At 35.6% G+C, this 18,400-nt stretch overlaps 1 protein-coding gene across 2 annotated transcripts in view; it reads right to left on the bottom strand.

Annotated features, from left to right (window-relative positions):
- SEMA3E (semaphorin 3E) overlaps window positions 1-18,143 on the bottom strand; it is a 133,381-nt gene extending 115,238 nt beyond the window's left edge. For both annotated transcript variants that reach the window (NM_204242.2, XM_046941061.1), the window contains exon 1: window positions 17,717-18,143. In NM_204242.2, the coding sequence (NP_989573.2) occupies window positions 17,717-17,843 (127 nt within the window). In that variant the 5' untranslated portion in view covers window positions 17,844-18,143. The remainder of the gene's footprint in view (window positions 1-17,716) is intronic.
- Window positions 18,144-18,400: the final 257 nt, after the last annotated feature.

Genomic DNA, 18,400 nt, shown 5'->3' with positions numbered 1-18,400 from the left:
TCAGAAGCTGTGAAAAAAGTTCCCAGGTAGGAGGTATAAGCTCATGATTTCCAAACTGATAGACACTGCAATCTAAACTGAGAGACAGATGATTTTACAAAATTCTCTTTTCTCATTTTTTTATTGTTATTATTTTAATACTTGTTTGTTATTAATTTAATACTTCTTTGTGCAATACTCAGTATAATAAAAAGTTTATATGCACTTTATGTACTCAACTTATTAATAAACACAGTGAATGAATAAATCAGTCCCTCCTGGATGCATGGCAGAGGCCAAAGATTGCATGGAGATAATAGTCAGAGCACTGCACTTGGTGGTCAGGTTTGATGACTGCCTCAGTACAGGACAGTCTGAAAATATCAAACAGATACAACAGGAGAGGTTGTTCCTGGTGAAACACAAGGTTTTTAGACTTACAGGCCAACCTAGAGTTGCAGTACTGTATACACACTGCCCTGCCAGCTTGCAGCCTTCTGACTGGAATAAAACACTTAGCTGGATGCAAGAAAAAAGGTATTAATCCTTATTGGCTCATGTAGCCTAACTTGCTTTACTGCAGACCTTCCTGTTCATTTGTTTTCTGAAGTTAGTCACCAGAACATTCTCTCGTAATTGAATCTGAATTGGATTGATGTGCCTGGAGACATACCTGGTGGGTTCTTCTCCCAGCACATCTTCTAAAAGTTTTATCTTCTCTAGGATAATAGACAACTTTTTTTGGTAAATGGTCACTTTGGTAAATGAAAATATCTGTTACACTCAGTTTCAGTTGGTAGTGATTTCAATAACTCCCTTTGAAAACAAAATGCTATGATGTCTTGTTTATATCTGGAAAATGACCTTCCACTTATGTATCATCAATCACTACACATCTGGGGTGACTCAGTACATCTGTAAATCTAAGAAAACAAAAGGTATATGGAATCTGCACTGATACAGAAACAGTGAAGTCAACAGATTGACTGAAGTCAGGAATGCTATGTCAGTTGACATGGAAAGGTAACACAAATTGCAATAGAAATACAGTCTGAATGCAATTTAAATTGTGTTGAGGAAATGGAAGATAATTGATTATATTTAAATAAAATGCTGGGGAACATGAGTACATGTGATAAGCAGACAAAGTGGCAGTAGACAATTATGTTCACTCAGCATAAAAAGGAAAAAAAAAATCCCTGGATAACCTGTCATCTCAAATTTGAAAACTTTCTTCTTTTAGAGAAAGGTGAAGTAAAGTAAATTGAAATATTTGCTTCATGAATACGTATGTAGTCACTTCTAGAAACAAGGTGTTTGAAATATGATGATTGAGATGCCAGGTGTACGTTTGGATCATTTTACATTAGAGCATTTATTAAAGAATGGAAGGATCATCATTTTCATCACTAGTCCTGATTCTTACTTTATTGCTACAAACTTTACATTGACTTATCACACAGAAGTTGCACAACTATGTTTGTATCAATATTTAGAACAAATATGTAAGCCAGATCACAGAATCAGACGCTTCAGGTTTCTCTTAAGTAGAAATGTTATAGAAACAGCCAGGTGTGAACAAAATTTGCTCAGGGCTTATTGTTGCACTTTAGCCCAGACAACTTTTTATAATCAATCATTTAATGATGTGCACGTTGAGACAAGACACATTCTTAGTGGAAAAATCACCAGGTTGTGCAATGTTCTAAGCAAATCCTTCCAATGTTAATACTGACTTTCTGCTTTGGAGGCCTCAAATTTGTATGACCTTGTTGGAGAATGCAAGCATTACAAATCTTTCTGGTAAAACAGAGTTCATCTAGTTCGTGGAATACAGTGAGTAAGAGAAAGGAAAACTGGACAGCCTTTCTTAACTGTGAACATCACGTTCTCTCTGAGTAAGTGTAGCTACTTATCACTACAGGCAAGCAGAAGTACTTCCTGCTGATGAAAGACATATGTTATTTCAATATAGAGGCTGAAAAAATATTGCTCCTCGAGATGTGGACAGATGTGTTTTTTGGATCTGTAAAAAAGACAAACTGTTTCAGTGATCCATAGTGAAGGAGAAAACTCCATCCTTGACTAAAATAATACTCCAGGAAACCGGCTATATGCCATGGATCTATTCCCCAGTAAGCTAAAACACCAGGATTCTCTGCTTCTCAATTACAGGTAGTAAGCAGCAATTGTTACGTTCTCTGCAAGATTTCAGTGTCCCACAGGCTACTCAGTATTGAAGTATCGAAGAGAAAATTGAATACATGATATTTGTAGCTTAAATGACAGAGTAATCTGAAGCATCCTTCGGAAGTCTGAATCTGCTGGTGGAAGAATGACAATGTAGTTAATGGCTCTTCCTGTCAGAGTGAGCTAAAAGTTGCTCAGCAATGATATCTAACCTTCATATTATAACAATCATCTATTTTCCAGACAGTCTGATACATTTAAAGAAGTTGTCTTTAGGACTTCAAGTGGTATTGAAATGGCAATGAAGCCTTCATTAAACATCAAGATATGCTATTGAACAATTGTATTAAGGTATGCAAGGACTACAAGTAGTTGAGTCTTACATCTCCTAATATAGTCATAAAATCAATGAATAGCTTATAAAGATACTGAGAATAGAAAAACAGCTATCATCCTTTACAATAACAAAGTAAAGACTATTTCTTAATCCATTCAGAAATTAAAAAAATCCTACAGGAACTGAATACTAAATGTCAAATATTCAGATCAGGACCTCTGCAGTAGATGGACTTTAGGTGGCTCTAACAATCATTTACAGTTACTTGGTGGTCTTGCATGCAGCAGTGGGGTTGGAGCTTGATGATCTCTGAGGTCCCTTCCAACCCAAACCATTCTATGATTTTCTATACATGTTCCTGGAGTGTGTATTGGTAAGAAAAAAAATGTACAGATCCATACACAAACAAAAAACCTGTGTTACCTATGTTGCATCTGTCTGGGGCAATGAGTTTTCTTTTTTTTCCTACAGCTAATAGTGCTATTTGAAATAGTAACAGCAGTACATAAATAAAATCACTTTTTTTTTTCAAGTAAAGAATAAAGATTATTTTCAAACATGGAAAGAAAAAAACTCTTTTGAAAAACTGTATTCATTACGCCAAGTGAAAACCTGGCTTTTAAAGTTGTATCGTGACCTATCAAGGCATAACGAAATGCAATGCAATGCAGTTCTTCAGTTCAGATCCGTTTTCATTGTGTTTATCGAGATGATCAAAGGTAGAATTGGCAGGATGACCTTGGTTTCCATTCCAGCAGCTCCAAATAGACAATGTGTCCTGAATTTCTTACCTCAAAATGTATTCCCAAATGCAGCGTACGACATTCAGACTTACTGGCCTGCATGTACAAAAGAAATTGTATCTGAGGGTTTTTTTGTTTTGTTTTGTTTATTTTTTTGGAATTCCCTATCTTCCTTTAGAATATTGTCACACTTCCATTTCTGATCCTAGTTATAACTATAAGGGTAAAAACAAGGTATTAATAAAGTAGCAGAAATACATAGCTAAAGTATTTAAATGTTTAATATCCCAGAAAATTGCCATTCTTTGTTGTGACTTTCATTTCAACAAAAGTAATTCTCTTGGAGGGTTTTACTGTATGAATCTTTACTAATGACTAGTTTTGAAATAAGCCAATCAATTTCATTTTAGAGTTGTTGTTTTATAGAATGCAGGTATTAAGGAAACTGAAAGGTCTCATTTTCTAACAGTTGAAACAGATGGATGAAGCAACAAGCTTACAGATATGGTTGTGTTTTGTTTTTCCACAGACCTCTCAGATGTTACATTTCCACCTCAACTAGAGAACTGTGATCCCACAGAACAACAATTAACAATAATTGGATTAAAACTGTCCTAATAAACAACCTGTGTTGAAAGACCTCGATTTCTTCATGATTTGAGATAATTTAAGAATACAATTACTATAGGTTGAAATTATCTATGTGATTGCTACTGATCCATTTGGATAACACTGTTCAATCACTGTTTTCTGCCTGTCATGATGAACTGGACCCTTCAAAGGATGAGAAGACTGAGGAATTTCATAGCAACATATGAATAATACCATGATTTGAGCTGTAGCATGAAGATGATTAACGATTCTAGGAAAGGAAGAAATGTGACACAGTGACATAGCTTCACTCAGGCCCAACACACCTCGATCCATACCATCTTGAACTCAAATCTAGTGGAATTTTGTGGAGGGGAGAGGGATTCTGCCTTTCTTTTCTTCTCCCCCCTAAAGTTGCTCAAGAGGATGTTCAGAAACTATTCATTTTCTAGTATAAAAGCAGCCATAGTCCTAAGTGCACGCAACTGTTGGTATATAGATCATATGTAGAAGCCTGAAGAAACTTACAGAGCCAGAAATAGGGTGTGGATTCACAAAACCACTGAAAAACTACTTAGTCATACTATTTTATGAATCAGAAGGGAATACTCTCCATGAATATGGTCAGTAACCACAAGATTCTAAACTTAGCTGTACTTCCCAAGAAGTACAAATTCTTCAGCATGCTTCTAAAACCTCAGAAACATTTATTTAACTACAAACAAAAAGAGAGAAGTAGCATTTGAAAGGATCGCATGTCTTCACTGCACTGTTAATTTGGGCTTTTACTCAGTTCTCATTCATAGATGAAACTTTAGGCTAAGTTTAGAACTTCAAAGTGAAAACTCTGGCCTGGCCTGTGATATGTGAGCTAGTTCTGTCCAAATTTTTCAGTGAGGATGTAGTGAAAAAAAAAAAACCTACTTGAGCTTCCTGAAGCACAAGTGCCATTAGAATCTGGAAATGATCAGAAGAGACGCAGCAAAATGAAGCACTAAAGTCAGAGTATATGTTCACATTAGTTCAAAGGTTACAGTGAACCTGAGCTTCGGCATGCAACATATAGCTCAAATCTTGTTGAATTCTTCTTAATGCATACAAATATATATATATATATATTTGTATATATATAATATATATATAATATAAACTATGTGTAAGCAAGGAGGTCTTGTTCTTTCTCTTCTCCTTTTCCTACAGCACAAATATCCAGAACTATTTGGTCATACTCATGAGAGGAGAAACAAGTTAATCTTGAAATAACATTATTCTGTTAGAATAATGAGTGCATTATTCTTCAGATATTTACTGAACTCATTATGCACTCATTTTCTTACAACTCAGGACAAATATTCTTATACCATCAGTCATCACTTTAAAATCCTTATCCAAAGGAATGTAAACTTTTAACACAGAGACAGATACAAAAGGACATTCGATTAAGAAATGTATGTCTCGGGAAAACAAAACATGCCACTTATTCAGTAGTCATGATCTATTGTTCTGTTTGACTAGGTCACTCTCATTCTAGATCTTCCAAGGACATAAGAAAGTTTGCATTTGCTGAGAAACTCAGGATAACCTGAACAATACATTAGAATTACAGTCCATTGATAAAGCCATATAATTTTTTCCTAGGAATTTACTGTACATTGAGAGATTACGTTTGTCTATATCACCAGTTTAATAATTTTAGCTGATTATTCAGTAGGTGTTTGTACATGTCTCAGAGTTAGCACACAACTGACAATTTAGAGATAAGGATATGGTGCTGGACCATGTCAAAGACCTTGCACAAATCCAGGTGGACAGCATAGTTGCCCTTCCTTAGTCTACTGATGCTGTCATTCTACCATATAAGGCCACCAGATTGGTGAGGCACAATCTGCCCTTGATGAAGCTGTGCTGGCTGTCTTGGATCACCTCCTCATCTTGCATGTGCCTTAGCATCTCTTCAAGGAGGATCTGCTCCATTGTCTTCCCAGACACAGATGTTTTAATGTAAGATAAGTTCCCAGGATCCATCTCTATCTTTATTACTCTCAGATGCACTTTTAAATTTCTGTAAGCAATCCAGAAGTGGCTGAATACTATCAGCATTATTGTAATTCCTGTGAAAGCAAATGCAAAGTTCCAAAATGGTTATAGGAATGTGTTCAGTTATTATCTTGTACTACTTTAATGCAGTAACAACCAGGAGATCGGGACTCAGGTAAATACAGTAATAGCTAAGCTCTGCTATCAGAATTATAGTTTCTGGAAGAGTACACCTTACAGACTGAAGGACCAAAAAGTAAAACCACTGAGACCGCATTTGCACAGAAATTCACAGAAACCTGTAGAAGCATACCATCAAATTGTGGACAGTTGAACGTGGAAGTCACACCACAGCAAACAGCTGTAGCAGGACTATCAATCCAGGACTACTAGTCATATAATGTATATATGTACTAGTCATATTATATATGACTAATTCAAGAAAACTCTGAGGTACATTTTCACCATAGTTTAAAATGAATCTACTTGTGTGTGTGTTAGCTTGTGATTTTCACCATTTACATTACAAAGCATGCTGAGATGCGACAACTCTAACTCTCAGGTATTCCCTCTGGATCCCAGGTAATAGTATCACAAAGAGGTACAAATCAGTACCTCTGTTACCTTTCAACCTGCTACCTGAGTTAGAGCATGTCTACGCTGTTATCACAGCACACTCAAGGAGCTATTTCACAAGAAGTTATAAACACTGGTGTTATTTTCAAATCGCCATGATATGAGGTTTTTATTTTATTTACTTTAAAAGTATAAGAAGTTTTCAAAAACCCAGGATTTTACAGCTCAAGGATTTTAATGGTACTACACATTTATGCAGTCAAGAAAAAGAAAACTAATCCATTAACCCGATTTTATGAAGTAATGTGTTTCATTTTCTAATGAGGGGGTGTTTCCATTAAAAAAAAAAGTGACAGAGACAAAATAGTACTTGAAATATCTGGTTCTGAATTCTAAATGACAAATATATACACATATTACAGTGCCGTATAAAATCCACATAGATGCATTTTACAAAAATACCACTTTTCATTTAACAAAAGAGCATGGAAAATTGTAAGTTTCAAGCCTTTTTCATAAGCGTTTCAATCAAACAACAAAACAGAAAGTTAAATTTTACACATAAATCAAAATAGTTTAATGTTGCTTTGTAATCCCTGAGGTATAGGAAAATAGAACAACTTTTGTCATTATTGATTTTAATCAGTTACACTACAGGTATGGACACAAAGAATCTGGGGCTTAGACTTTGATCCTGCAAACAAACACCAGTTCAAGTGGAGCTGGAAGCATTTGTATGATTAAAGGTACACAGATGATTAAGTATTTATGGAATCAAAGTTTTAGAGTATGGTCTATAATGCCACTTTGTTTGCAGCAGAAATAAATGCTGTTGGTCCTTGCAAGAGAGTAGCTGTACTCTGGCAGGCAGCTATGAGAGGTTCACATATTTCAATGTGAAGTGCACAGGCTTAACTCAGGGTGCTCTGAAACCTCCTTAACCTAAAGTCTATTGTGCCCTGAAGCAGATGCAGAACACATTTGAGCCAGTGGTTCAGAGAGCTGTGTCCAACAGATAACATAGCTGCTTAAGTTGCTCAAATCGCTGCTCAAGTGACTACACCTTTGTCCTCATCTTCCAGGCAAATATTAGATCAAAGACACACTAATTAGTAATAATATCTTCACTTATACTGTGTCAAGACAATTGTGCTGCAGAGTTAACTCTGCAGTAAGTCACTCTTAGAAGGGTTTTATTCTCAGATGTGTAACATCCCAGACCTATCATCAAACAGTCATCCCAAATCCATCTCACCTACTTTTATCTGAGTGTTATGTCATGCTTCTGGTTTAAGCTAACTGTTTTATCCTTCTGTGCTCAGGACAGACAGAAGTACACGGCCAGGATAAGTGCAACAATCAAACGAAACACCACTTTCATGAAGTAAGGTCAGGAACAAGGAAAGACCCTGTCAACTCTTTAGTCATAGAAATTTGCAGGATGTTTATCATTGCCTTTAGTAACAGTGAAACAAGGTCTCTCTTCTGTTTTTGTATCAGACGTTTTGTGTAGTTAGTGGTTGATTTAAAGGAAAGGATGCATTCAAAGTAGTTTTTGGAGAACCACTCTTTACTGTAACTGTTTTGTTTATTTTCTGAATGTGAAGCATTTTATCAGAAATAATTCAAGTATTTCAGAAGTAAAATAACACATTGCATTGTTTGACTGCTGCCCCCACAGAAGCAATAAGGAATCCCAGTAAGGAATTCTATGCAATCATTGTAGAACATGGGAGTATTTACAGCCTGTTCCAGAGCTACAAGTAATGCTCAACCTGCTGAATACTTTAACACCTCCTCAATAGTGGGGTTTAGAAACAGCTATCCCAGGTGCATCTGTAACCTGAAAATATGCAGAAGGCCAAGCCTAAGATAAGCAGAGAAGATAAGACTTAATGCATGTAAACACAGGAACATGACAAGGCCTTTTTTTTTTTTTTTTTTTTTTTTTTTTTCCCCAGCAGTAATTTTAAGATCTCAAAGTCAGCTTGAGTGCTTCTGGGCTCCAAGACAACACATATTTTCAAGCTTTGTATCATACATACACTCTCAGTCAACTGAGATGAAATATTTTATGCATAAAGGAATGGGCTTATTTTCCTTTACTCTTGGCTTTTACCACACACCCACAGGAAAGCACTTCACTTAATCATAAATAAAGGGTTGCAGGAGCTCATGGAATTAAGTAACACTTGCTAACCTTTAGCTTTCTGGCTGAAAAATGACCTTCAGTGATGACCCGAGTGAATAGTGCTATTTGGAATAATTCCCTTCCATCAAACAACCTATTATTTTACTATTATTAAGGTTTGGTAACACTGCTGGGAGAAACCATCTGTTAAAAAAGAAACAAGGTACTGAACCTTAGATATTTGGGGACTGTTGTTTTCTGCAATCAGTTTAAGGCACTCTTCATTCATTTTGTACAATTTCCTTTCACCAGTGTCAGGAAGATCAGAATAAGAAAAGGCCAACATCCCTGTGATGCTTATGACACATCAACAAATAAAAGATATATTTACAGCTGCATTCACCATTTTACTAGGTCTATTAAACAAATGTGCTGTAAAAAGAAGCCTATGAAACAAACTTAGCAACAGTAAAAGGCCCATTGTTTGTCTCCCTACTGAAGCATCAATTGATTCACAGTATGAAGTCAGGAATCCTTTAGATAAAAATAAACATAGAAGAAGTAGAGAATAGATACATTAAGAGAAGTGACATCTTTCACTGAAAGGCCTGTCTTCCAACCACAGGTTCCTTGGTTTAAAGAATTATTTTGCAAATACTTCATCAAAACATTCATCATGATGATAGATAATTCAGTCAAGAATCTTTAAAATTTTTAAGTAAATATATCTGGGGGGATTTGAAACAGCAGAAACAAAAAAGATAGAATTCACGTTTCACCAAAAGAATGAGTTTCCTAAAACCTGGAATTCTTTAGTACTGACAAAGTAGAAATTTTAGCAATACAATTTCAAAAGGATCATAAACAATTTTTTCTTAGTTGCTGCTGCCAAATCACAGTCTAAAGAGGACTACATGTGACCTGTCATCAAAGTTTTATAAGTAATGAATGTCTTCTGCCTAGGCTAAAGGGATATGTGAAGAAATCAGTGATTTTTTTTTCTTCCTGTTTGGCTAACAGGCTTTGTTTGACTGGATTTCTCTTTTTTTTTTTTTTTTTTTCTTTTTTCATTTCTTTTTTCCTCCCCCCATGAATGATTTTTTTGACCTTTTATTTCTTCTTTACTTGGATATTTAATGATCATAGTGATACTTTGAACTATATTGTAATAGAACACAGAAAGCACGAAAATCTAATTTCTGTCATACAACCTTCTCTGACTGAGTGGAAAGACATCCTTTGCACTTACCCTTCTGAACTGAAAGTTCATTTCAGGAAAATTTGATTAAGAATGCTAATGTGGTTTTATAAATTAAATGTTGCATGTCTCTGACAAATTAATCTTTGCCATTAGACTATTCCATCATTTCCTTTGGGTTGACTTTTTAATTTGCAGAAACATTGTAAGATCCAGTTTTGATTAATTTTCTCGATACTGAAGACATAAGTATTAGAACTCAACCAATGGTAGCCACATGAGTTACAGAATGTGCTATTGCACCGTTTTTCCATGGAATGCAACAGGACAGAGAGTATCCTGGCATAATTGATTAATTTTTTACTAATCTGTGAAGTTCATAAGATAAATTAGTAACACTTTCACCAAGCAAATGAGATTTCAGTCTGAAACATTGCATTGCTTTCAAGGATAAGTCTTAAGTCATTTGATGTAACTGGAAGACTCTTTTTGACTTTACTGAGAATTGAGCACTCTAATAGACAGAATAGGTAATAAAGCATGGCAAGTACAATATTGAGACACAGTAGCATGACAAGACAAAAGCAACTACCAATTATCTGCTTTTTCCTGAAACTAATAACAAGTAAGTTGAAGATGAGATTCAACTTTTATTCCATCAAAATTTTTTTTAGCTACATGAGTGATCCAAGTTTTGCAGCTATTGGCTATACACAGTCTGCACATCGTGCCAGGACCAGGATGTTTGGCAAGTGTCTCTTTGCTGACATGTTTGTGGTTACAGACCTCCTGCTCATACTTGCACAGAAACTGTAAATTGAACCTTTCACATGCCATTATAATCCAGAGCTCCTGCAAATTACAGTTAATGTAAGAATGAGGGAAGACTTAGAAACAAAGACACATCGCTAATATGGTATATTCACCTAGAACACTGTGGCCAAAGAGTGTATTCAGATGCCTGATTGTAATGTACTGAAGTTTACAAATGCAAAGTCTACCATCAAGAAATGGGACAATGGTACAATGGACAAAACCTGAATAACAAAACAAAACAAAAACAAAAACAAACAAACAACAACAAACAGAAAAATCCTTTTTGTGTGTTTGTAATGTTGTTTCTTGCCTAGCTGATTTTTGTAAACATTGAAATTATCATGAGGTATGAAAAAAGTTGAACAAAAATGTTACAGTTCTGCTTTACACTGTTTTGAAACAAAAAAAATAAGATTTTAGAGAGCTATAAAACCACCTGAGAAAGGGATGTACCATGGGCAAAAGCATATCTATTAATAGCTTCATCAGAACTAACAGAAGATGCTTATAGGAGAAACACAGCTATAATAGTCTTCAGTTGAATCAGTTAACACGGTGAAATATCTCTTCCAAAATCAGAGCTGTAGACTTGAGGAAGATCAGAAGAAACAAGATGATGGAAGAAAGGAGTAGGTCACTGTGAGATGACAAAAAAGAATACGCCGGTAACATTCATTTCTGAAACCATTCCCTGAGAGAATCAATGTTTTTATTTGCTTTTATGCATGTAGTAAATTCGGTCAGTTTCTCAAACTGAATCTTAATGTTGACAGCTTATAATTTTCACTAACTTAAAGATGGGATTTATTTAAAAACTACTCAAATACCATTTCTTCAAAACTATTTAACATCTGTTCTTCACAAGAGTTTGGAATTAATGCTAAAATACATTACAGATTTTTTATAATACAATATTTTCGTTCTTTTTTTTTTTTAACTTTTTTTCATGTACAGTCATGAATCCTTAAATGATGATGTAAGTACCAAACATTAACTAACCAACACAAAACATTTAAAATAGTATACCTGCATTAAGAGAGTTTTATCTGTAAAACAAAGATTATTATCTTTATCCCTACAGGGTTTGAATTTCTTTAAGAAATCATGTTTATTTCTAATTAATGTTGACTACATCTAATTAATGTTCACTACATGATGACTTCATTATATTTGCCTAATTGCATGAAGAAGACCAAAACAGCAGATCTAATAACATTTAGTATATCTATTGCACAGTTTTGGATTTTTTTTACCCAAAATTTCTCAAAGGGTCTGAAGCAGATGCTCACCCTTGCACAGCATACTGTAAATCATACAAACAACATTAATCTTGTGTTCATGTAAGTAAAATAAAACACTTCTAGTGAAATAATAAGTACAATCTCTGATGAAGAGTTTAAAACAGCAGATGGCACTTTGAAAGCAAGGAGGTAGCTATGTGGAAGCAGTAGAATGCAGAATATTCTGGTCTTGTAGCTTCAGATGGCACTTAGTTCTTTAAAGCAAAAGCAGGAAATTGATTGATGTTACACAGCAAACAGTCTGCTTCTTACATCCCCAGTGGCAGTGCTTATCGCTTTGGAGTTCTGCTACAGTAAAACTTACAGAAGCCTTTGTCAACAAACTGCAGTTATGAAAGGAACTGTCATGATTTCTCTGCCAAAAAATTCCAGTCTTTGTGAACAAGTCTGTCTAGGATTACTTGGAAACACTTCTGAACTTGCTGCCAGTCACCTCTTGGGATATGGATAAATAATAAATCTGAAGCAAGGTTTGTTATTTGACCAATGGGAGAAAGGGAATAAAAGCCCTCCTCTCTTCCCTACCGGTTGGTTGGAGATATCTATATATCCTTCTTTAAAACATTTATGTACTGACACTGAGTTCTATGAAGCCTCAAGAATTTGGTTAAAAAGAGACTGCTATGTGTTGTTTCCAAACACTTGTAATATCAGCCCTAATACTCAGAAATTTGTATACCCTTCAGATATAATGCAAGTCTTTACTTCTTAACCCCTCAGAGTTATACTGTTACTTATTTCACCATAAGGAAAATCCAAACATCTATCTGCTATTTACATACACATATTTTATAGATACATATATTTAGGTATACACAAATATACATATTCATACATATATCTATATTCATACATATAGATATGTATACATTGATATACATATTCATAAATACATACATACACATAACATATTTTTTTAATACAGACTTCCCTGGACTACAGGTAAGCATAGATAAGCCAGGTCCTTATTTTGATAGATTCACATTGATTTATACATAGTATGAATGAATATCTTACACACATTTTTACTTTTCTTGGTAGGAGAGCTAGTCTTTAATAATCATTTAAAACCAAAATTCTACTACCATGAAAACTATTAAAATAGAAAAAAAAAAATTACCCATGAAACTGAATCAGTTATGATTCAGGTATGAGTTACGTGGCTAGTTATTAATTAGCCATGTTTTCTGTGGACAGGTGATTACTAACTGAAAATTACCTACTTCAGAATCCACAAATGCTTGTCTAAAATTTTTCTAAATTTTTATTATTCACATTTTTCATTAGTCCCTGGATAAATTTTGTTGTCACCTAGCTAGAGAACTGACACAGTAAAAAATCCTGAAGATATATGGTTATAAGACCAGAGTAATGAATAGCAAGACATTGCTATAATAATTTCCAAACCAGTTTCTGAAATCAAATTTCTTTTTACAAGTAAATCTCTGACTAGATAAACTAAATTACAACCAATAAAATTTGCAGAAATGTCTTAATCTAATTTAAATAAAATGAATTAAAAATGACCATTATCATGAAAGTTGAAGTTGGCATGTTGGAAGTCCAGCTCCTGCAAATGGCAACAAAATATTTATCTTCTGCAGCAGACCTCAGCAGTCTTCAAAGACTATTAGCCAGGCCTAACAAACCATAATTCTTATGGATGGTTTCATGTAACACATCCTATATACTAAAATCTGTATATGAACACAGAGAGTATCACTTTTCCTCTGCAACTTTTCATCTGTCCCTTCGGTCTCTTCTTCCACTTTTTTTGAAATGTTTTATCTTGAGAATAAAATTTCTAAATCCAGATTCTTCCTTTCTTAATCCAGTCTGTTCCTTCTGCCTGTTGCACCTTCACTAGCTCAAGCAGCAAGCACTGCTCACAGCAAGCAAGGTGAAGATGTTTGGACTGGAAATGCTACTTAATCACTCCCTTTCCAGGAAAGAACAGTGTCCAGCACATAGCTACACAACCTGAAGTTGGACAATGCCAAAATGCCTCAAGTCGCTCAAGAGCAGTATAATCAAGTAAAATAAAAAGATTTCTCAGTACTTGCGGATGTCTGCACAGATCCCATTCCTGGTACAAAATTGTGGAGACATCACAGTGGCTCAACAACTCACTTTCATACTGTTACCTTTGCTCTTAAACTTATCCACAAACCAGAAAAGAACACTTAGGAACACAGTGCATACCATGTGTAAGGCTTGAATTATACAATTACATCCTTCATGGGCTCTTCAGGCGTACATGCTTTTAATGTAGTTCTACTAGGCTTATATAAATATAACCCTCCTGCTCTCTGGAAACCAAATCCATTTCAACCTGTAATGTAAATAGTTTCTTTTTAACATACAGCGTGTGCTGATTTCACCTTAATTATATATTTCCCATTGCGAGAACTCAAACTGTGGGACACTGGGAAAGAATGCAACCCGCAGCCTGTAAAGCATGGGGGCTGAATCTTGGCCTCCATTAACACCTCATTAAGCAGTGCCTGTACTGTACTTAAAATGAGCTAATGATTTTTAAATGAATTTGTCAACCTACAACTTAATAATGTAGAAACTTTATTTCTCTCTAATACCGAGTGAGCAATAATACATTTTTATCTCTACAAATCAACATGAAACATTAGGAGTACACTATTACCCCAAGCAAGATCTCTACTGGTCATCGTCAAATGCAACCTTCAAGGTAACCATACCACTAATACCACAAATGGTGTTAATCGCAGTATAAATGTTCTTATGAATAAAAGCTGATGGACTGAGGAAAACACCTTCAATTCCTGGGCTTGTATACAGTTCAAGTTACTAAGAACTAAGTTAAAACCATGAAGTTAATTCAACCCCAAATAAAGGAATGGCAAAATTCTCATGTTTGAGTTTAATGTGACTGAAGACAATCCTTTCTATAACAAAAAAACACCATTACAGTTTACATTAAACTGACAGGTTTAACAGTAGTGCAGGAATGCAGGATTTTCATTAACTCCCAGTGAAGCTGAGTAAATGGCCATAGCATCAAACAGAGGTTTCACAGTATATCCTTTAATTGGCAAGGGGATTGTGGTATTCCTATCCATCAAGCGACCCCTCTGAACAAGGTTAGGACCTGAGCAGTGCAGTGAGTTGGGAAGCATGTGTGCGCTGCAGGTGAAGCCTGGTTTGCTGAGGGCAAAAAGCTCTCATTCATTGTCAGTTCACTTTACTTTCACTGAATATCACTTTTGAAGCAGAAAAAGGATAGGATAATTTGTAAAAATCAGTATGTCTAATTTGTGGATGCCTTCTCCTAGCTCTACAAGGTAATAAGCTTTTAAAGTAGATTAAATACTCCTGCCATTGGAAAAAAAATCTCATGTCCTTAAAGCTCATCATACTCAACACAGAAGCTTTTACTTATCTGTCAGTATAGCCTAGCCTGCAGTGGCCTGAATGCTAATTAACCTCCAACCATTCCCAGTTGCGAAGGGACGCACTGAGCAGGTGTGTGTGCTTTCATGTTTCGGGATCTTTGTGATTAAATTTATTGCTGAATTTACAGCTATTCCATGCTGAAAATATACACATATGGATTTCATTGCCTGTACCAAAACAGTGCAACCATCACTTTGTAACTGCCCATGCCCACCTGGTACCCAGAGCAGCATCCCTCTGGAGTAAGTACAATTAAATTGAGGGGACTTTCCTGCTGTTCCTGTTTGATTAGTGAATGCAGCAACATTTACTCATGATCTTCATACTTGGATGCTACATTCTTTTGGATGGGAGAATTGCAAGTGCTATTCCCAGGATGTAAGCAGGGATGCCACACATAACCTTTGACTTTGGACATGTAGTCAGGCATTCATTGTCTGCAACACAGCTTGTAAAATCAGCCACATTTCATAAGTGTGAAAAATGTAGCAGGTTATTGTATGAGGTGAAATATAAGATGGTGATGTGTGTGCTCATGGTAGAGAATTTGCTTGGGAAAGATATTTCTGTGTCATTGGATCTGGGAAAACTGACATCAGGCAGGGGAGGTTTGGCCCTCAGTGAGAAATTGATGTTTTAAAATCTCCTTGAAAATATCAGAGTTATGATGTGTTACGCCCAAATTACTGGCTCCCTGCTGAAAGTGGAAGTAGTATGCAATGAAATGTACAGTGATTCCAACCAGCGGAAAAACAATTACTCCTGAAAGCGAGCACAGAAGCAGTTAATAGTTGCAGAACCATAGTGGGGAGCTTGCCAAAACTGGCAGCTATACCCTGAACCAACATAACAGTAGGTCTATTTGTCTCATTTACTCTGCTTTTCTCATCTCCCTAACCCCACTGCAAGCAAATAAAGATCAATAATAACAATACCTTAGTGATGGCACCTAGAAATAAATCAACAGTAAAATACCTTTTCAACAGAGGAGATGTGAGGGAATTATATAATCAGCATTTATCACTCATTCCTACTGATTTATATATTGAAAGGGATTTATTGCATTGATAGCAATCGTTTACTTACAAAAGAGCTTTTCATGACAAGTCTATCTTTCTTTAAAACATGTTTCATTGCCCTAATAAAAACAAAACTCATTTCATAGAGCTTCCTAGCAAGGCATTCAGAGCAATTATCCTATTCAGATTCTTTCTTTATAATTGTTAATTTAGCTTACTACATAAAACACAATTAAACCTTGTTTAGACTAAAGCTATCTACATGTGAAGTTGTAGCTGATGCTAGATTTTAAATCCTAGCCATACTTAAAATATGTATTTTACTATACTTCACACTGATGCTGCATAGTTATCACTTCCATAGCCACAGAAATGTACTTCAGTAAATTAGCATTTTCTCACTCCCAACTATGTCAGCAAAAAGGTATTTTCTTTTCATCTTTGCACAAAAGGTAATATCTAAACATAGCTGATTGGCTTAACATCAATTTACCTTGCATGCTTGCATATTTTTTCCACCACCACTGCTAATAACTGCCTGTCATATACTTATATGTATGACATCTACAAATGTATATACTACTTCAGAGGACTGAAACGTCATGGCTGTGGACTGTGGACAGGTACCCATAGATATACACTGGATGAGAACCTAATCATAAGGAAGAGTTTAAATCATATGCAATCTAAAACAAGGGGGCACTTTGAAGGAGCTAAGGGAGAAGGGGTTAGGTTTCAGGGAGACTAAAAGTGAAGAAAAAAGTTGTAAGTAATGTACACAAATATGAGATAAAGTAATATTTTTCTTTGAGTAGCAGCTAAACTGGATGCAGACTTACATTGGCAGTTAGTCATTTTAATTAGTGTGATGACACTTGCTAGTTTAGAAAATGAATCATATGGTTGCACAGGAATTCAGTCTTTTTGCCTTAGCTATATTTGTAGATAAATAGAATTCTAAAAGCGAAACAGACATTCAATTGCTTAAGGGTTACTTTATGCACAAGAGTACATTTATTCAGTAGTAATTTCACGGTACCTTCTCATGACTTTCCTTATTATTAAAGACCAGGCATCCTTCTTACAGCACAGAGGACAACACAGAATGACATGAAAACCTAATGCACTTTCAGGTATAAGAATATTGAAATAGCCTAAAATCAATCACTACAAGTGCCTGAAATCATTCTAATTTCAGTAAAGTCAATTACCAATACAGTTTAGTACAAGGACATAATTTACGGCATTTCTGAAGAAGAATATTTTACTCTGTCAAAGGACCGCAGTTTAACCCCGGTACAATACTTTCAGTGAAGTCAATGAACTTGCATTAGCATAAAGGCTTTAAAAACCTGACACACTGACCTACCTTTATGTGACAGACGTAACCTTGGCTGTCTCGTATCTGTTGCGTGATATCCAGCCGGTAACTCTAGTAACAAGCCACATAGTGCCAGAATTAAAAGGTCCTGGGCAGATGCCATCCTGCCCAACATCAAAATCTTGCTCTCTTCACTTAACTGCTGCTCTTTGTTTGTTATTTTTTTAAGGCTCCAAGTTCCACTTCTACTTTCCCAGTGCAGTCAGATATCTCTCTTTGGTCAGTTTGTGGGGTATCTCTATGTGAAAAATCAGTGTTCGTCAGAGGAGCACATAGCCTCAGCTTGCTATTTGTCAAGCTGTGCAAATGTCATGTAAAAATATTCTCTCCCCAGTACAATTGTTTATAAAGTGCGAGGACATTCCAAGGCGTTACTCTGCAGTGTTGTGTCTTGAGCTCTCTAGTAACTCTGCCCGTGGATTCAGGAAGAAGCTGTATTTTCAGTCCCTCCTGCAAGGCAATTCATTAAGAGAAGGAGGGAGTAAAAAAAAAAAAAAAAAAAAAAAAAAAAAAAAAAAAAAAAAAAAAAAAGCACCCTCCTCCTTGGTGCTCTTCAGAACACAGCCCCTTGCTCTGACTCGTCAAACAGCCAGTTTTAATTCACCTTTCACCTTTGCTAATTAAAAACAAGAAGTGCCATTCCCTCCTGGAGTTGCAGGATCCACCCAGCGG

This window comes from Gallus gallus, chromosome 1 (genome assembly GCF_016699485.2).
Source record: "Gallus gallus isolate bGalGal1 chromosome 1, bGalGal1.mat.broiler.GRCg7b, whole genome shotgun sequence".
Lineage (NCBI taxonomy): Eukaryota > Metazoa > Chordata > Aves > Galliformes > Phasianidae > Gallus > Gallus gallus.
This window is presented reverse-complemented; position numbering and strand designations above follow the sequence as displayed.